The sequence below is a fragment of the Dermacentor silvarum genome, chromosome 4, assembly GCF_013339745.2.
Source record: "Dermacentor silvarum isolate Dsil-2018 chromosome 4, BIME_Dsil_1.4, whole genome shotgun sequence".
NCBI classification, from domain to species: Eukaryota; Metazoa; Arthropoda; class Arachnida; order Ixodida; family Ixodidae; genus Dermacentor; species Dermacentor silvarum.
The window spans coordinates 84,780,064-84,801,580 of record NC_051157.2 but is presented as its reverse complement, the minus strand read 5'-3'; the positions used below and the strand labels follow the sequence as shown (position 1 = coordinate 84,801,580).

The window sequence follows — 21,517 nt, the reverse complement described above, 5'->3', positions numbered from 1 at the left end:
AGCAGTCATGCGTGCCTGCAGAGTCTTATTACCCTCTGCATTAAAAAAAAAAGGTACATTTTGCGTTGAAAGCTAGGCTTGTTTCGGCGCCGATAAAGCGTAATAAATGAAGCCATGAGAACTTCTGAAGTCCCAAGCATGAAGATCAGACAAATCCATCTATTACCCATCATTCCCATGGTGGGTGAACAATCGCAGCACCAGCGGTCCCTCTAGAAAATTTAGGAAACTCTATGCTTTTAACCCTACGTGCAGTGGCTACACATGCGCCGTGGATACCGTTACAGCACTACGGTGGTAGTAGCGTCGATGGCGTGAACACACCTCGAGTGCCTGTATAATTGCTATATAAACGAAACATGTTCGTCACTGCCACTACGTATCGAACTCCTGCTCCCGCACCAATGTGCAGTTCGTACCAGGACCCGCTTCCCACTAAGCCCCCACTGAACATTTACATCATTGAACATGCTCTTGTTGGAACATATCCTGCTGAGCTTATCGAAATGTTCGCGCCGCTTCAACTTCAGGTAGTGAGGCGGAAGCGAGACCATATATCCATTCAACCATCCAACCAGCAAGCGTTAGGGTCTAACGGCAGCAACAAGCCGGGCGTCTGGAAGCGCTCAGAGAGCTACAGATGAGCGTGCCTCACTCCTGTGTCACGATGTCGAATGCCTAAATATTCGCGTTCAATCTCATTCGCAATACTGCCGAAAACATGAAAAAAAAAAAAAAACTGGCAGCCCTTCCACTGGGGTGGAGATGAAAGACTAGCGAAGCTGTACTATGGTGGGAATTATGTATTTCCAATTATGACCAATAATATGTGATGGTGTAATTGGTTATTCGAACTATTAAAGAATGACAAATATATATGGTCCGGTGGTTTTCATTTATTTAGTGACCACAGGGACCATGGCCTTATGGTCGCTACGGTACACCGCCGTAAGGTCTACGGCAAAGGTTGGCACGTTCTTCCTAAACACGTCACCAACACCGCGTGCGTTCGGTGCGAACGCGGGTCAAACACCGGCGCCGTCGACAACCTTTCTGCGCGTTGCTGGTGCTGCTACAGGTCCAAGTTTATACGGCTTCTCAGAATTTTGAGAATGACAGCCCATAAACAAATGTCATGAAAGAATACACCGGGCGCGCATGCCTTTTATGGTAAACCTTCTCAGACTGTGATTGAGTCGCCAGTTCCCCTTGCGCCCGGTCGCAAGATACGCATTTGGTGCCACAGCTAAACGTCGCCTCCCCTCCCTCCCTCCCGTCCCCCCACGGCCTTTCGCACGACGGAAGAAGTCGCGTTTGCTCTCCGCCGTGCGTTCGCTCCCCGTGAAAGCGCGCGTCCCTCGCGCGCGTTCACTCGCACATACAGCCTACGGCCAATAAGAGTTTTATTGCGATAGTAATTATATGGACACTCCAAAGCGGATTTCTGCCGTCGCCGTCGCCCTTGCCGTGAGGTTCCGTATGACGTCAATGGCGATGAAATCGTCGCCGCGCTCCGGACGCTGTATGTGCGAGTGAAAGGGCGCGAGGGACGCGCGCTTTCACGGGGCGCTGAGCCGTGCTCCCTCAAGGGCTGCAGAAGATAGCGTCAACCTTTCCCTTTCCCTCAAGAACCACTTATCATCATCATCGGGGAGCGAACGCACGTCGGAGAGCAAACGCGCGTTCTGCGCCGTGCTACCTGAAGGGCTGCGTCTCTTTCCTCCGTTACAATCACCATATATAGAGAGCAAACGCGACTTTTTCCGTGGCGCGAAATGCCGTAGGGGGACGGGAGGGAGGGAGGGGAGGCGACGTTTAGATGCGGCACCAAATGCGTATTTATATAAAAACGTTGCGAGGCGAGAAGGTAGGTAAGATTTCCGACGCTGCTCGACGAGTGTCCCATTCTGATCTCGTCGAACACCTCCTAGCCGCCCCCAGAGGCACCGGGAACGGTCACCAACAGTACGCGCGTTCGGTGCGAACGCGGATAAAACAAATTTCATTGCCACTTTCAAATGCAAAAATTGTTGCTTGTTTAGGTTAGCCTGGGACTATTTCTGTTCAACACACTTTCAGACTACCGTGCGAAAACTGGGATAACCTCACTTTATTAGCGTAAGATAAATATGTGTTCTAAAAAAGAAAGAAACGCAGGAAAGCCTGGAACGTATTATTGTGCCTTTGTACGCCTCTCCTTCCTTTTTATTGCGATAGCAATTATGTGGGCACTCCAAGCGGATTTCTGTCGTCGCCATCGCCGTGAGGTTGCGCATGAAGTCCAACGGCGATAAAATCGTCGCCGTGCGCCGTATGCTGTATGTGCGAGTGAAAGCGCGCGAAGGATGCGCGCTTTCACGGGGAGCGATCCCTTCTTTCGCTCCCACTTACCCCTCCCCGTTGGCGCTGAGCCGTGCTCCCTCAAGGGCTGCAGAAGATAGCGCCAACCTTTCCCTTTCCCTCAAGAACCACTTACCACCACGGGGAGCGAACGGACGACAGAGAGCAAACGCGACTTCCGTCGTGCGAAAGGCCGTAGGGGGACAGGAGGGAGGGGAGGCGATGTTTAGCTGCGGCACCAAATGCGTATTTATATAAAAACGTTGCGAGGCGAGAAGGTGGTAAAAACTTTCGACGCTGCTCGACGAGTGTCCCGTTCTGATCTCGTCGAAAACCTCCGAGCGGCCCCCAGAGGCACCGGCAACTGTCACCAGCGCCGCGCGCGTTCGGTGCGAACGCGGGAAAAAGGCCGATGGCGTCGACAACAGTTATGGGCGTTACTGGTGCTGCTGCATGTCCAAGTTTATACAGCTGATAAAACTACTATCCTTACTCCGTATAGCTCTCAACTAATTTTCTATCGCAATTGATGCTTCGCCTTTCGGGTGAAACTGCGACAATTTTTTCTACACGCGGACACGATCATCGGAGACTGAGCCCTTAACAGCTTCGCTGTAAAAAATACCCGGTAGTTATCCACGACTGAGTTGGCATGCTTTACCCCCGTATTCTGAAATGTATCTTAAGTTGAAGCCGGTGCTTGACTGAAGGGGCTTTATGCTTGACTTGATATAAACGACGCCTGGCTTGAACGTGCACAAGAGACTCATTGCGTTTCCTTCGGCGCGTTTACAATAAGCGTCATTTAGATCAAGTCAAGCATAGGCTACAAGTTAACATGCATCTCTGAATACGGAGGTTAGATGTAGTTCTTTGTACACTATGTTGGCACTATGTTCATGGGTGGTGCCCCCCCTTACTACTGTGCTTTACCAACACCTCCTAAAACCGTTGGCCTTACCTTTACGCGGGAGAAAATTGGTGTGCTTCGAGCACCACTTCCTCGAATAATAATTGCTAAGGAACCCCGCGCAGCGTCTGCGACCAAAGGCGCAGCATCTCAAACGACAGCGTCTGCGTCTTCGACTAGAGATGCAGCGTCTCAACGACAGTGCCTTCAAAAACTAGCTGGAACGACAGAAGAATTCGAGAACGCTTTCAATAAGCGACAACGCTTTGCCTACCACTTGCCACCCTTGGTGTAACGTACGGTACAACCGCTCTGCGGTGGTACTACCGTAAGGTGTTTACCGCTGTTTTAGACTGCGCTATCATTCACGGTCAGCCACTATAACAGTTAGACGCGATAAATTGTGGTCAGTTCCCAAAGAAAGGCAAATGTTTTAATATATCTCGTGCACTGATTTATGTGGATACATCGCACTTACACTGTGGTCATTTTTTTTTTCATTTTCAGTATATCGCTCCTTGACGAGTTATGTAAGCTCTTCGGAATGCATTTCTATTTTTACTCGCTCAACCCATTATTCACGGCTTTCAGTCAAACGCACTATGTACAATCCAGGTCATAGCCAAAGTTACACCTGCCTGTCAAGGCTAAACCGGCGTTTCCGTCCCGGAGCAACAGGCTCACCCTTTTCCTCCAGCGAGACCTGCACGAAAATAGGTAGAAATGCAATAAATCGGTCACGGTGCTCAGTTCACCGGCGGGACCGCCACCTTCCCCCTGTGCAGACGCGCACCTTGACAGCTTTCTTTCTTTTTTCTTCCGGATACTGGGCCATCGAATCCTCTCTTAATTCCTCACATGTCACGAGCCCTGACACTGCCACCCGCTACGCTTAATCAAGCCTTGCCCAGAACTTTCAGAGGGCCGACAATACAGCCTCTGGCAGCCTCGAAGGCTCGCGCGTCTTTCACCCTAGTTGCGGATGAAGGAGGAAGGCGGGACGGGCTGTCTGGAGAGAAAAGTAGAGGCCTCGTGTTCTGGCGCTTCTTCTTCTTCCGGCTCTCGAACGGCTCATAAAACTAGAGACCACGTGCAGCAGCGGGTATATATGCTCTCACTTCTTTATAGGCTACTTTTGCCGCCACTGTAGCCAGAGCTATACAGTCAAGAAAAGACGCCCGTGTTTCTACGTGGCACTACCGCATGTGGCGTTCGATCGTGTTTTGGTGAAAGTGCTGAGGACGACAGGCCGTCTGTGAGCAGTACGCTTTTGTGATCTTGCAGGACTCTCATCGAGGAACGGCGCTTGCCGGAACCAGCTTCTTTCCCGCTCGACGTGGACTACGCGCGATTTCGCCCGAAATGACTTCGTCCACGCTTTTCTTCGCTGACGATGCCAGCCGCGTGTGGCTGCCGAAGCGGGACCATCGCACCGTAGGTTGGCCGCTGACCGGGAATCCGCTGCCGCTCGTTATGATCACGGCCGCATACGTGTACTTCGTCAAGGTGGCCGGTCCTCGCTGGATGTCCCGGCGCAAGCCGTTCGACCTCAAGGCCTGCATCCTCGTCTACAACCTGTCGGCCACCCTCCTCAGCGCGTTCTTCGTGTGCCGTTTCGTGAAGCTCGCTTACTGGGACCTAGGCTACACCTTCCTACAGGACCTGGACATGGTCGACTCTCCGGCCAACCTCGAGATCGTGCACTTGTCCTGGTGGTTTTACATGTTCAAGATCTCCGAGCTCGCCGACACAGTGTTCTTTGTGCTGCGCAAGAAGAACCATCAGGTCAGCGCGCTGCACGTAGTGCACCACGTGATCGTCGCCTGGAACATGTGGCTGAACCTCACCTACGGTGCCGAGTCGCACGAGATGTTCGTCACGTGCCTGAACACGTTTGTGCACGTGTTCATGTACACGTACTACTTCCTCGCGGCGCTTGGTCCAGCCTACAAGCGCCTGCTGTGGTGGAAGAAGTACATGACCATGATGCAGATCTCGCAGTTTGTCCTCCTGCTCGCGCACGCCGTCGGCATGGTGTTCGCCAAGGGGAACTACGTGGGCCTCTTCGTGTGGCTTGAGGTGGCGCAGGCGACCCTTTTCTTCGTGTGGTTCGTGGTGTTCTACATTCAAGCTTACTCCAGGAAGAAGCTGTAGGTCTGTGCACCGTTCCGTCAGGGAACAAACGCGCTGTTTTTTTTTTTTTTTTTTTGTCTTTTAAGCTTCTTGGACTTCAGCTATTGGGGTAGTTTGAAAGTAAAGAGTTCTGAGACTTTCCACAAGTATATTGAATATACTTTTATATGCTTATAGAAATGACCTTGTAAGACATTATTGTTTCTGTACCTAGTTACCTTGCTGTGCAGTGCTATATAAAATAGAGTTTCGTGGTTTAGCTGTTTGTTGTCTGGCGAAATTCGCTGATTTTACACGTTTATCAAAAGCGAAGCTTTTCTTTGCGAACCTCACGGGGTTTCGTGACGGTGGCTTCGACCTGGCCGAATAGGCCAACAAATGACAGCGGAGCACGCACTCCACGCGCGCCACTTAGTTCCTTGCACCGCCACCATATGGCACTCGCCTTCCCGCATTCACGGCTGCATGGTACTGAGGTAGTGAACGCTTTTCGCGAATAGAACAGATTCGAATTGCGCTACGTACTATAACCGTCAAATGAAACTTGAACAGCGTAGCGCGTAGCCCAAGTATAAGTGAAGATATAGTGCGCTCCGTCCAGTCATCACCATTGACAGGCGCGCATATCCGGTTCGGCCGCACTGCGCTCGTTTGGGAGTCAAACGGCGAAACGCGCTCGGCACGCCCACGCCGGCCGCCGTCGCCGGCTGCCAGCGATACCGCGCTGCGCGGTTTTGCCGATCGAAAGAATGAATGCTGGCCCACCAGCGGCAAACCACACGAGCGAATGCATCTCTAAGGCTCTAAGCAATATTTTAGCTTCTGTTTTCTTTTAGTTTTATTTTCTTCCTTTCTAATATCAGAACCAGACAAGAAGCGAAAATATATCGCGCAGCGTCCAAACCGGATGTGCACGCCTATGAATGGTGAAGACTGGACGGCGCGCACTACACCTTCAGTTATGCTTGCGCCACGCACTCCGCTGCTCAAGTTTAATTTGACGCTTATAGTACATATGCGCATGCTGCCTTTGAAACCATCGTGCGCTCGTGGCGTTCGTCGTAATTGATAGTTGTCAGCAACTCTGCTTAAAACAAGGCTCGGTCTAATTTGAGTGTGCCCGCGCATGTGTGTGTGTGTGTGTGTGTGTGTGTGTGTGTGTGTGTGTGTGTGTGTGTGTGTGTGTGTGTGTGTGTGTGTGTGTGTGTGTGTGTGTGTGTGTGTGTGTGTGTGTGTGCGCTCGTCTTTTGCCTTTTTATACACTTACACAAAGCTTCGCTGTATATAGGCACCGTGCATTGCAGTTTGCGTGCGATCAATGCGACACTACAAGTGAAGCTTTGGGACGGCCAGTGTCAAAAGCAGCAAAACTGGGGAGACGCTGTATACATTCGCCGTGATACTTTCGATCGCTTATCACGAAAGAAGACTGTCCAAGTTGTGAAAATATCAAAGTGCACATGCTCTGCATATGATAGCACGCGTTCGCGATCGATATGAGCAGCGGGAACAATTGTGAGCTTGATATCGTTAAAGCGCAGGGCATACCTCTCAAACGAGCGACGATAAGGAAGCCGTTGTCGTTCGGAATGGCGTATCATTTTCATCGCCTCTCTAGCGGCCGGCGTCGGCAATACTGGGGCGAAACATGAAATGTCGTAGCGCCATCTGAACAGTGAACGGTGCCCATAGATTCCGAATCACTGGATTTGCAGCCAATGGGAAGTTTCGCTGCTACAGACGCCGCCGGCTTTTTCGCTCAATGGGCCATTTGACGCTATCGCATTTAAACATAATCGCAGCGAAGCGCGTGCAAAGGTGAGGAGGTGGAATGAGAGGGGACAGAAGGGTTCGTTCAGTTGTCGCAAGTCGTTTGGGATGCGAGCCACCGGTACGTGCTCGAACATGATTTGCCTACGAAGAGAAACACCTACGAAGTTTTTTTTTTTACCTTGCGACGAGTTCTTGCTCTCAATTTAAGTGACGGCGACGGCGCGATCGTTATCTCTTGAGGTATACCCCAAATCCCACTGCTTGTCGCATTAAGGTGCAAGAGAAGATACTGTTAAAGGGACACTAAAGAGAAACAGGAAGTTCAGCTGGAATAAAAGAGGGACCTTCAGGAACGCATGCAGTTTTTGTTGGGTGCAAAAATATGAGTTATTAGCGGAGAAATTCGTAAACAAAGACCAAATGCCTTTTCCTCAATTTCTCTCACCCCAGATTTGGCGCTGAAGCAGTGTCGTCACAGATTTCATTGCTCTCAGCGAATCAGAATGCGCCATGATACGTCATCGCTTACGTAAACGGCCGAGGCGCTGGCTGCATCATGGCTGCATGCATGGTCGCTGCGTTTGCGTTCGCCGCGATGGATACCGTTGCTGCCGCTGAACCTTGCAACGAAGAGCTCGCCAGGGAAGCAGGACAGCATTTCAGCGATATTCAGTGAAGCGGAGTGCGAAATGATCCTGCGTGCTCGAGCGGTAGGTGTTTCCGCGTGCGATGGCGGTGAGCCGCCGGCCTCGCCAGCGGAAAGCAGAGCTTCGTTTTCATCGACGGAAGGCGAAGCGTCTGGTCCGCCAGGCGACGATGTTCCAGACAGAACAAGCGTAGAAAGTTGCGCACGTACTCGGTATGGTTATTTCGTGGCTTTATTTAATGACATTCAGCACTCACGAGCCGCCAGTTTGCTGCTGCAGGGGCACCGGTAGGGGGTTTGATAAAGGCCGCATTGAGGGAACAGCTGCTCGAGAAAGGCACTGGCCTCTGGGGCACGCCAAGATACTTTCCGAGGGCAGGATTATGCACATAATCCGAGGGCGAGAAATGCAGAGAGTACACCATCGATTTCTCTGGCTCTTTTGCCGTTTTATCATCGGCAGAGCACTCAGCCAATACGAACGCCGAGGAGCCGGGGCTCACAGCGCGACACCACATGAAAGGACACAATCGAGTCAACACTGCCTCTGCCCCTGAGCAAGCGCCTTGGGCCATTTATACAGCCCTCAACATTACACACACGAGGCCTTTTCTGGCTGTTTCCCGCGAAGTCAACGTTTTCGAGCCACGCAACACGCAACCAAACACCGTAGAGCGGAACAGGCGCGCGCGACGATGCATTGACCAAAAACGAAACTACGAAACTATCACGGCCGGATGACTCGCCATGCCATTTTTTGTTATTTATTTAATTTTGTGCTAAACTTGTACTTCCTCGCTTGAAACGGTTTAAAAAGTTGGCAAATGCTGTTTATGTACGCTTAAGGTGTATTTCATTTTGTGTTTTATCAACATTGGTAAATCGCTCTCGACCAATCGCGACCGGCCTGCATTTGCAATCTCCGACGTCACGAACGTGTAGTGCGGGAAATTTGAAGGGGCGTCAGCACCTATCCTTCAGTTTTTCGCTATTTTCTCGCTCATTAAACATCTGTTTACAGTAAGAATGGTATGGCTGTGATCGTGAAAGGATAATCTACCATTTAAGCTCAACTTCCGGTTTCTCTTTAGTGTCCCTTTAAGAGTATCCTCGTGCGTGCTGCGCAAAAGACTATATTTCAGGCGCAATCTGCTGGCTTGTCGGTTCGACACCGTTCTCGTATTACACTACGAAGCAACGCATGTCATCTAAGCATCTGACAGACAAGACGTCCGGCTGTGTCCGAGAGTCAAAGTGAACGACAGGCGAGTGCACCAAAACGATTCGCTCAAGCGCTGCTCATCTGCTAACGACAGCGAAAGTCAAACGCTGTAGGCTGCGGAGCCCGTATTCGCAAAATCTTTTTCTTGAAATTATTATTAATAGAAATTCTTGGCAATCTTGATACTGGACGTATTTTTAGCGAAGGTGACGTTAGAACAATCACTCAGGAACAAAAAGCTTTTCACAAATTTGTGTAAGGTTTGAAAAAATTTCAGAAAGATTTTCATTCGTAAGTTATGTTTGCCATTGGCGAGCCGCCATCGCTATAGTGATACGTCTAGCGTCACAATTGGCTAAGAGTTGCTCTTATGAACAATTCTAGCGTACGATCATTTTACAGCGAATCTGCATAGCTTTTTCTCACAATGGGTCTGTCATCACCGTGGGCAAACACTCGGGAGCCGCGAGCCGCCTGCACCGCTGTGTTCTTTGCAGCACTAGAAGATGGCGCTCGACTCTGCGCATCCGTGGCACAGGCGGCGCGGGCCATGCGGGGGAAAGAAAACAAAAGAACCAGAAAGTTCGCCTTCGCGCATAGCGTTCGCCGCAAGCGTTTCCAGGTTAAAATTGCGGTTGCATAAGATGCAGTTGCCGGGAAGCGGCAACTGTAGCACACCAAGAAGGGAGTGACGAAACTACACTTTCGTATATAAAAGAAGAACCCGCCTAGCAATTGATTTGTGTTGTGACAGCTAGTGCTATGGGAAGGTCACGTTTAGTGAGGACTCCTGAAGAGCAGCGCGCATGCAAGGCGCGGCGAAAGTATGGTTTCAGTATGATTTAATTTCTCTTCTCTCTAGTCCACTCTTTGCAGGTGCACGAAGTTACGGCGCAAGCCAAGTCGCAGGCCGTTAGAACGTCTTAGGCTAATAATTCGGTATAGTGCATGTGAATGTCGCCATGTGAATAATTTCAAGCTACGTCGCAATGGATAACCGTTCTAGTTGTCGTTTACAGCTTCGCCGTCAAACCACCTTCACAGCGTGGATTGGAGACCGTTTTTTTTTTATACGAGCTTTGCTTACCAGGACCTGTATTTAAAAAAAATATCACGTACTTTCTGTAAGTGCAGATAAGAGTCGATCGTGATGTTGGACATAACAATAGCCTTGCCAATGAAAAACAACACTTACTACCAAAAAGCTTTGTGAATTCAGCCCCAGGTAAATGCAAAAAGCGCATGGAGCCCCTGGGGCCTATTGTTTTGCGCATATGAGAATGACGCCATATGATTGTACCTGCGTTATAATGCAGTGTATAAGCTGATATGCGTGACTATACTTTGGATACAAGCTGGGACGTTGAGAGGATGCTCATAAAATTTGCTCTAAAAGATTTGGGCCCATCCACAAAGCGTTCTTACGCTAGGATTGTTCGTAAGGAAATATTGCAGCCAATCCTGATGCTAAACACATCATTAGCGAAGGAGGCCGGCCGATGTGAAACTAGTTACAAACGAAAAGCTTTGTGAATTCTGCTCTTTTGCCCGAAGTCCCGAAGCGATGGCACAATTCTTGGTTGTGCTGTGTATGATTGAAAAAAAAAATCAAAATCTGACGAGAATCCAAAGGAATGATAATAGGGCACAAAAAGGTTGAAAAAGCGCAATAGAATTAACGCTATTTACCTTGGGATGAAAAAGAAAACAGCTTAAAATCCATAGTGGTAGTCATCTGCCTCGGGTTTATGAGAGAACATACGCAAAAAAAAAGATGTCTAGTGATGACTGGCTACTATAGCACTAGCCCAACACTCAGCCAACATGCAGTCATGCAAACTATGAAGCTATCAAATACAGAGGGTTGGTAGGCTGCCGTGAGGTTTGCGTATATTAATGAACACTGTATGAAGCAGGTACTGAATCATGAATACATGTTCATGATAAGCAATACCACATAAAGGCAAGCAAAAATCTGGAGGACGCTTAACACGCTTAAAGACCCCAGGCGTTACAATCTTAGGCCATTTGCAAGTAGGAATCTCGACACCCTTACCATTAATTTGTTAATGAACAAACGTCTCCGAATGCCGCGTATCCGAGCTAATGTGAGCCAAGGTATTCAAAGGGAAAAAAAAGAGACTAAAATACCGGGGTGGACGATACGATTTAGAGACCATACGGTGTTCATTCGCCAGAGGTCTGACGACCGAACCGTGCGGACCTACAACCCGATGTTCTGGTCCCGTGTCCTCGGTGCCGACTCTGCCGAGTTAAGAGGTTGTGGATTCTCTTGCACACAAATAGACGGATCAATTTTAATGCCTTTACATACAAAAGTCGGGTACCAGGGCTTGAGCATGCACGTGCAATATTTCTTGCGTGTCTTACGTCGAAACTGGGCCCATGTTCGCGAATAAGTTCTGACGACTTTTATGTCTGTAATTGTCGATTTACCAGGCACTCTTTTCATATCTTTTCAAACACGTTTTCCAGAGTCTCCACGATGGGAACAAGAGGGTACGGAGGTCGGGGTTAATTTGCCACTTGTTCTGTACACGAAAACTTTGTTAATAAGGTTAACGCGCGCTGCCTGATACGTGTGAATGGATTACTTTGAGCCATGAATTATTTTCTAGAAGAAATAGTTACCATTACATCTGAATAAAAAGTGTGATGGTTTATTGCTCACTTGTTTTATCTTTCTCACTAACCTTTGATTTGCGTCACTTGTCAAAATGAGCAACAACAAAATAGAGCCCGGACGAGGATAAAACGAGTAAAATGTCCTGTGTTTCAATACAAGATAGAAATTTCATGATATTTCCTTTCATTTTCTCAACTGAAGACCGGTGAAGATGGCTATTGTCAAATCTTGCCAAGTCCCATCCATCTTAATGAGACCTTCGGAGTGTTACAAGCTCTACTGGAGACACCAAAGAAACCAGCGAGACTATTCGTGACCCCGCGAGATACTACGAAAGCTCAGCGAAGAGCTGAGTGAAGTCACCTATAACTGTTACTTTTTGATCTCAATATGCAGACATCCTGTTGTACACAGAAACGCAGCTAATAGCATGTCTCAGCAGAGAATACTATAATAGCCGACAACTATATGTGGCAATGAAGGGAAAGTTATAGAGGGATGGAGCTTTTTCACCATGTTAGATTGCCCAGTATATATATTCGGCAGCGTTTGACAGCGATTTCTATTACTTGGCGCAAATGCTGAATCAGAGCAACTTCGCCGTACAAAGAGTTCCCATTTGCCTATACGCGCCAAATAAAAGCACAAAAATACGTCAAATTTAACACCCAGTGATGTATATTTCCTTATTTTTCAGTTGTAAATAGGATGTTAATGTTTTCTCTTCTCAGCTTAAAAAACAAAAAAAAAAACACACAATGGGAATGCGGGACCTTTTTTTCCCAAGAGCGCTCTTACTTGCTCACCCTTTGCCTCCGCATGTTTCCTTTCTTGCCACAGAAGGTTCTCCGAGAGTATTGCAGCCTGCTTCGCCCAATGAAGTAACCGCGTGGCCAGGATGTGGTAGTCTGAAAGAACCCCGGAGGAACATCCAAGGCCATCACAATAGGTGATGTCCAATTCAGGCTTGTGGTGCAGGCGCATTTAGAACAACAAAAGCCAATCCTGCAGTTCATGGTGTTCTGTACTGCAGATTCAGAGAACTACAGTTTTAGTTTAACGTTTGCGTAATCGTGGGCCCGGGCTAGGAGAAATAGCGTTAACGTCCCTGAAAAGAACTTTCAAGAAAGCGAGTTTCAGTACATCGTGATAGCGCAGTTTCCATGCGGGAAGGAAACTACGCCTACATAGGGTACATAAGTGATTCTATCTATTCGCCGAGCTATACGTGTCCGTCTGAAAAGTGCGAGAGGCAGCGCCAACGACAGCCGGGAACGCATCGTATTTATATATTCCACGCCTGTCGATTCGTGAAGAAATCAGTGCGAACCTGTCGTGCATAGCCTCCGTGATCTCCCAATATCAGAGTCCATACACCGTCGCGCCTCTTCACTGCTCCAATAGGTGGCGTTTTCATTCTGGAAGTTTCTTTTGTTAGGCCTCGCCGTGTTTGAAAAGAGAAGCGACCTCGCAAACCCCGTACACTTATCTATAGCACTCTGTCGCCGAAGCGGCCTGAGACTAAGCGAAAGCCGTTCGCACAGTCATTTGCTACGAACGAAGTGCATTCTACAAAAGCAACGCTGAATTCAGTTCGACGCGGGCGGCTAGCACCACCGACATGTTTCACGTAAACTACTTAAACCACGCAAAAAAAAGGTAACGTTAAATCTGAGAAGTAGCGTGCGTGCGCTAAACGCTATGGGTCGATTAGCGCTCTGCGCATGCGCATTTCGATCCCTCTATTCCGCTAATTCCGCTATTACGCTAAAGACGCTAAACCGAAACCGTCTACTATTGCATGCAGAAGCCGCAAACTCGTGATCACCTTGTTTTGGATACTGCCTATGACAGCTGCGTGTTGCGAACTGCCTATGCGGTGCGTCTCGGGAGGGGACGTTCGCGACTCATGTATCTGACGCCGTCGCAGGACTACAAATGTCACCTTGTCACCGATAAACCGAAGCACCATTTAGGGGTTGAATTTGCCCATTTGCGGAGGCACGAAGTTGCAACAATTAATGAGCAGTTATCAGTGACCTTCAAACCAATACTAACCTTGAGAATATATCTTTTGGGAACACTGGTAATACTGTCTTGGTCATATGATTATGCTTCGCCACTCATGTAATGCAGTGCATGGCATTAGAGCTGATTAACGCAGTCAGAAACTATGTGCAGCGAAGTCTGCGTGGGTCTTTGCGGAGGCCACCGGCTTTCAATTAAAAACAATTTTAAAGAACTAATAACTAGCCAGATCCCGCTGGCCAGACCGGCGCGCATATGAAATTCCACAATGGTAAGGCAAACAAATAAGTGACAGACGGAAAGCGCTTAGATGCTAGCTTTCCCACTGCGCATGTGTCATATGCGACAGAGAATGTCAGATGTTAAAAATTAACTTGCGGAAAAATTGAAGGTATAGCTGTCGGGGTCGTTGAGCAGAAACCAAGATTAAAAGCAATACCTGTTGTTGTAATTGCAAGTTAGCTAGGACGAGAAAAATGCCTTAAGCCTCGGCGTACTACGTCCACCTATACGCAAAGTAAAAAAAAAAAAAAAAAACGGCATTTGGTTTAGTATAGCTTAGTTCTCAGTAAAAACAGTCCTTATTGTTGGCGTATAACGTCTGTTGAAAAATCAGTGTTGGGAAAGATTATGAAAGAAGTGTGCTTTTTTTATTGCTTTTTTACGTTTGACAAACCTTTACCGTGACATTTGACCATGCAGCTAATCTATATTATTACTACGATGCCTTATAATCATAAAATTGAACCAGCGCCGCGAAATTCAAGGCGTTTGAATTTGTTCGCAAGCTCAAAAACGAAATAGACTAAATATTCCAGCATGTAAATAATATATGGGGACGCAAAGTGAGCACGTGTAGAAGTCGTAGGCCGCCTTATATAAGGTGCATCAAAGAGGGTTTCTACTGGTAAAACAGGATAATAGGAATTTGATCACCGGAGGACTACTCGGATCGAGCAGCGCGCAAGCACTAATCACAGCAAAATATTCTCATTCTGCAAAGGAAACGTTGATGCTGATATAAGAGCAGAACAGCTGTGGGGACGGTTATGACTCAATGCGCCCCATGATGAATAGACAGTCATGGCACGCGGGACTGTACAACAGCATTTAGGATGGAAATGCAGCGGTGAACCAAAAGGTATATCTAGTATGTGCTTACTTTCAAGTTCCCGCGCTAATGTAATGTTAGTAATGAACACACGCAATAATTGGTGACAAAAAGGCGCAAGTATTTGGCCGAAGCATCCTTACTCCTCATTCGGCTGGTCCCTGTAGAGCTCCGACATGCATTGCAGCGATGCGGTGCCCTCTTGAGATCGCAGCCAGAGAAGGCCTGCCCGAGCCGAACGTCCAGCTGCTGCCACAGCTATCGTAAACGCCAGGAGGCCGGAATTTTCTCGAATTTTGTTCGCGCCCACAGGTCGAAAGTGAGAGGCCCTCGGAGTGCTTCGAATTGGAGCGCGGCGGTCAAAATGAACAAGGCGAATGTGCTCTGAGCATCCAGAACACTCGACATCGACAAGCCGATTCTCGACATAAAGAAGTGCTCGAAAGCGATCGGCTGGATGAAGCATTAGTCAAATTTCACGGTTAGCTCGTTCTCTGAGCCCTAACGCTTTTTTAGACATTGGTTGCAGCCTTTCTCTTACTTATCAGATATCATCATCATCATAATCATCATCATCATCATCATCATCCTATATTTATGTCCACTGCAGGACGAAGGCCTCTCCCTGCGATCTGTAATTACCCCTGTCTTTCACTATCCGATTCCAACTTGGGCCTGCACATTTGCTAACTTCTTCACTCCACCTAGTTTCCTGCCGTCCTCGACTACGCTTCCCTTCTCTTGGCGGCCATTCTGTAACTCTAATGGTCCTTCGGTTAACTACCCTAAGCATTAAATGGCCTGCCCAGCTCAATTTCTTTCTCTTAATGTGAGCTAGCAGATATATCGCGTGGTAAAAAGAAATTTTGTCATTCGCTGGACACTATATATATATATGTGGGCTTCTCAGACAGAAAGCTTTGTAGTTGCGGAAAAAGGAAAAATTCGTCGTGGTCCGAGAATCGAACCCCGGTGCAGGACCTCGGACCAACGTGTGGTACCAACGAAATGCAAATCGCAGGGCGAGGGAGAATTAAGCGACATCTCGAAACACAACGATAATGAATACGGTGGATGAAAATTGCGCCTCTCATTAACCTTCCTCGACCTTGCGGGGTCCCGCGGAACTGATTTGCCATATTGCGTCATATTGATCACTCCCCTACATACAGCAGGATTATGAAAGGCATGGACTTCATAAAGTTTGCGTGTGGCCCACTGGGCCTTCCCGTGAGGTTCAACTTCTTTTCCCCATACAGACTGCCGGCTTATGGCTCCGCACTACACGATTCAATTAGGCCCACGGAGTAGCAGTAGAGTATCAAAGTATAGTTCCAGCCTTGCGCGTGTTGCCGTTACTTAATTGTGATGCTACGACAGTAGCGGATGGAAAAAGCAGCGTTGGTGTGGTCGTCTTGCGTCGTTGCGTAACAGCACCGTCCCCAGCTTTTTTTCTTCTTTCTTTCTTTCTTTTTTTTTTTGAAATGGGCAAGCACATTCTACGTAAACGCCATGCGTGCAGGTTTGAGCAGCAATGTGAACTGCATGATGGTAATTGTTGCTACGTTTTATTGCGATAGCAATTATATGGACACTCAAAAGCAGATTTCTGCCGTCGGCGTCGCCGTCGCCGTAGCCGTCGCCGTTGCCGTGAGGTTCCGTATGACGTCATTTGGAGAAGAAATCGTCGCCGCGCGCCGAACGCTGTATGTGCGAGTGAAAGGGCGCGAGGGGCGCGTCTTTCACGGGGAGTGAACGCACGGCGGAGAACAAACGCGCGTTCCGCGCCGTGCTCGCTTAAGGGCTGCAGAAGTAGGCGTCTCTTTTCTCCTTTACAATCACCATATATGTAGAGCAAACGCACCTTCTTCCGACGCGCGAGAAGCCGTGGGGGAGGGGGAGGGAAGGGAGGCGACGTTTAGCTGCGGCACCAAGTGCCTATTTATATCACAGGCTCCGGCAACAGTCACCAACGCCGCACGCATTTTGAGCGAACGCGGGCAAAACGCCGATGGCGTCGACAACAGTTCTGCGTGTTGCCGATGCTGCTGCATGTCCAAGTTTATACAGCTGATAAAGCTAATATCATTACTCCGTATAGCTCTCTACAAGTTTGCTATCGCAATTGATGCTTCGCCTTTCAGGTGAAACTGCGACCACTTTTTGTAATAGCCGTAATGCGACAGAACAAACACCTTTGTTTTAAGTTAAAACATCAGTACAAGATGCCACCAGCAAGGCTTCTGCCCCTTGGTATCCCCAGTGTAGTGATAATACGATAACGTGCACTTCAGGCCACTCCAATGCACAAGTGAAAATGAAAGGCAGACAGCGTTCTTGAACACGACGAGGTTTCAGGCCTAGGGACAAAAAAGAAAAGAAAAGTGTTCAATTAAACCGTACAGTCCACTTGCGCAACGCAGGAATTAAACGGGTGCAATGAATATCTAATTTCATTGTTATTTCTTTTTTGCTTATGAAGGGAAAAGGAAAGCGTGCTGACAATTTATCCTCTGACTCGAGGTCTCATTTTGCCTACATTGGTTTGACGGTGCAGCATAAGATAACGCTACTATTACAATTGTCAGAAAACGAATAATATAAATATACTGGAAAGTGAGACGGCAGATCACCAGCGCGACAGATTAGAAATAAAAAGAAGAGACATAACGCATTCGCCAGCAAGCAAGCCACACATGTTAAAGCCAAAATTGGAGAGGTAGAAGTAACTGCACTCCAGCTTAATAAATGAACCAATTAAGAAAGCAATAGGTTAATTGAGTGTACGCCAAAGCCAGGCTATACGATATTCTGCCGTGAATGTTATTTTTTTCGTTTAATATCATTATAGGTGAGTAGGAGAGCTTGACTTCATGTCTAATGTCTACTACACCTTATCTCCTAGTCGAAGAGTCATTCATGTAAGTGTGAGCGTCTGTGCACCCCAATGTGTTCTTTTTATTTTTGATTATTAACATTTCTTAATTTTTATTTCAAACCAACATCGATTTTTTTTCACAAGACTGAAATGGAGTAGCCGGAGGCGTATCGCTTGCAACCTCGCAAGTTGCACCAGCAAGCAGACAAAAGACAAAACAATGTCACATACAACCGGCAGGCGGACAGAAACGAAAGTAGCAAGGAGAGAGAGAGAGATAGAAATTAACACGTCAAAATGTATTTATTCCTGCGAATGCATGTGATGAAACAGTGTCATGGTGACGCACTCTCTTTCATAGCAGTCCCTTGATGCTTTGTTCTAGAACGTCCCAAAACCTTCGCATACGTTAGCAAGAAACGCCCGTTCTGACCATCGACAGCACGGTGAGCACATTGACGCGTACTTGTATATTCTTCTTCCGGGGACCGCATTCTACCCGCTAACAGCTCAAAGTGATCGCGCCGCGCTAGAACTTGGCTAGACGCGCCTGCACAATTTGTAACGTGTTCGACTGTTATCGTTCATTCTATCTGTTGTCCTTGTTCTCGCCGAAGATTGTGTAATCAGATCGTATGCACGACGAGAATAGTGTTATGCTTTCTGGTAGGCACGCGGGCATCAGTGTTTACGCTGGAACCTTCGACAAGTCATGTATAAAAGCCGACGCACTTGGCGCGCATATCAGACACGTTCAATTCAAATGGGTAGCGAAGCTTCGGCCGAAAAGCGGTCCAGAACCAACTGTAACCGACAGCATCAAGGAAGGTTATGGGCTAGTAACGTTGCTTATGGGAGCAGCGATTGAAGCGCGTAAAAGGGAGGAGGAAACAAACATTTATCAAGGAAAAGGGTTTTGATGCGTAAGCACTCTTAGGCGAGCACCACAGCAAAATCTGTCCGTCCCCGTGACGTCTTATATCTGCAAAATAAATGCATAATTGGTCAAGTTAGAGCATGTAATCGTTATAACAGTGCAATTGTAGATTATTGGTAGCGTAAGAAAAAAAAAAGAAACTGGTTACGTCCCCGTCACCGCGTCAAGGTCGTAACAAGAAAGGACAAAAAAAAAAGTTGGCACATGTAATCGTTATAATAGTGTAATAGTAGATGATTGGTAACGTAGGAAAAAAAAACTGGTTACGTCGCTGTCGCCGCGTGAAGAGCGTAGCAAGAAAGGACAAAAAAAAAAAAGAAGTTGACACATGTAATCGTTATAATAGTGTAATAGTAGATGATGGGTAACGTAAGAAAAAAGAGAAAACTGGTTACGTCGCTGTCGCCGCGTCAAGATCGTAACAAGAAAGGAAAAAAAAAAGAAGTTAACGGGTGTAATCGTTATACTAGTGTAATAATAGATGAATGGCAGTGTTAAAAAAAACAAAACTGGTTGGGTCGCTGACCGCGTCAACGTCGTAACACAAAAGGAAACAAAAAAGAAAAAGAAAAGGAAAACAACAAGCTGTCGTGTTAAAAAATAAAAATAAAACCAGTTGTGATGGAATTTCGGCTCAGTTGATACCATATACCTGCCAAATAAATTCATAATTGGTGTAGTTGACACATCTAATCGTTACAATAGTGTAATAGCAGATGACTGGTATAGCGATGGGTAGACATGCATAAGCTAGCTAAGTAAGTAAGCAGAAGCGAAGTAGGAGCCGAGCCAAAGAATGCTTACGCATTATCCAGAAGTTCTGTAGAATGTTTTTCATTAACAGGAAACAAATGGATTTGATTGAACTAAAATAAAATTTCTAATCAATTTTAAATACATGCCGCGAGGAAAAAAAAAACAGAACTCCCACTTATCGTTGACAATAACTACGACTTTTTCAGCGCCCACTCAAGAAAGAGGCGTCCACGCCTTGGGTTACGCCGCTTTCAATTGCACTGCAATGCAGCTATTGCAGTGTGCAGAAAGGCGCGCCCATAAAGCTCAAATGCTACTATACGCTCCCCTCACATGCTGCGTTGTTTTCTTGTAAATCTTTGTCTGAATTCTAGTGACGTTGTGTGTGCGAGATGTGTTTCACCGTGGACCAACGTTTTCAGTCAAAAGTAATAAGAATTTTCTAGTAGCGGCCTTCGTGCGGCTGCGCTGGCCGACGGGCGCCGGACAACGCGACGAGCACTCAACACCCAAATCTTTCTTCAGCCACAAAAAAAAAAGAAATGTTTTGTACATGATTGCTACTATTTGCGTTAACGCACCAAAATCTCGAAGGTCTATTGAGCCGAATTTCAGGGCATTTAAAATGTCACAGGCCTGCGCGGCACACGCAGCACCGTCACAGCGTAAGCTGGAGGAGCGCCTCCATAGGAACTCTATTTTCGACAGGACGCACTAGAGGGAGCACGTATCACCGAGTAGCGTCCATACGTGCACACTTTGCATTGCATTTGCATATTGTTACACCAAGTGGCACGCCATGGTGCAGATGCACAGGCAGCGGTACAAGGTAGTGAGAGAAGGTTTAAGGAAGAAAAAAAAGTGTAAGGAGATGTATACAAAAGTCAAATTTCCTAACTTCATCACGAAGGTGGAATCAGCTAGCGCAAGACAGGGGGAATTGGAGATCGCAGGGAGAGGCAGTGGATATAAATATAGGCTGATGACGATGATGATACAAAAATGCTAGAAAAAATATATATTGTGTACCTGATTAAATCAGGCGGTCTATGTAACTGTGTCCCCACCGCGTTTCAGAAGGGGATGCCAATAAATAATTACCATCATCATCATTAGCAGGCTAGGTGACTGTCACCGCTTTTTTTCAAAGGCGATGTCAATAAATTCTCCTCCTCCTCCTCCTCCTCCTCATTATTATCATTTTCATTATCATCGTGGCGTGCTACTTGTCACCCTCTGTGAGAGGCGCGCCGCGTAGCGTCGTTGCATGCGTACATTACATTGCAATTGCATATTATTACACCAGGTGGCACAACATGTAGCAGTTGCACAGGTGGATAGAGAAGGTTTGAGGAAGAAAAAGAAGATTAAGGGCGCGTATACTAAAATGCTACATGCATGTATACATCCAGCCACGATGATGAAGAAATAGAACAGTTTTATGTAGATGTTGAATTAGCAATGAGAAAGTTGAAAACTCGGAATACTGTAGTTATGGGCGACTTCAATGCAAAAGTGGGTAAAAAGCAGGCTGGTGAGCAAGTAATTGCCAACTACGGCATCGATTCTAGGAACATTAGAGGAGAGATGTTGGTAGAACTCGCGGAAAGGAATAGGCTCCGAATAATGAATACCTTCTTCAGGAAGCGTAGCAACAGGAAGTGGACCTGGAAAAGCCCTAATGGAGAAACGCGAAATGAAATAGATTTTATACTCTCTGCCCATCCCAGCATAGCGCAGGATGTAGAAGTGTTAGGTAGGGTAAAGTGCGGTGACCATAGGTTAGTGAGGTCCAGGATTTCTCTCAATTTGAAGAGAGAAAGAGCAAAATCAGTCAAGACTAAACAGGCCAACCTAGACTGCAGTAAGGGTAAAACCAGACCAATTCAGGCTGGTGCTCGCCAACAAATATGCAGCTTTAGAACATAGAGATGAAAATAACATAGAGGTAATGAATCAAACCGTAACTGGGCTAATCTCAGAAGCAGCAATTGAAGTGGGAGATAAGGCACCAATGCAACCAGTAGGTAAGTTCTCCCAAGTAACACAGGACCTACTAAAGAAACGACAAAGCATGAAAGTGTCAAACTCAAGAGATCAGACAGAATTCGCTGAACTATCACAACTGATCAACAA

The 21,517-nt window shown here is 47.2% G+C and overlaps 1 protein-coding gene across 1 annotated transcript; it reads left to right on the top strand.

The window, feature by feature from the left end:
* Nucleotides 1-4,421: 4,421 nt before the first annotated feature.
* LOC119448185 (elongation of very long chain fatty acids protein 7) lies at nt 4,422-5,453 on the top strand. The gene has a single exon (XM_037711628.2). The coding sequence runs from the start codon at nt 4,613-4,615 to the stop codon at nt 5,402-5,404; it is 792 nt and encodes a 263-aa protein (XP_037567556.1). The 5' UTR covers nt 4,422-4,612; the 3' UTR covers nt 5,405-5,453.
* The last annotated feature ends 16,064 nt before the right edge of the window (nt 5,454-21,517 follow it).

What these genes read in the sequence shown, in the direction of transcription:
- LOC119448185 (XM_037711628.2), top strand. Translation starts at nt 4,613, where the DNA reads ATGACTTCGTCCACGCTTTTCTTCGCTGACGATGCCAGCCGCGTGTGG.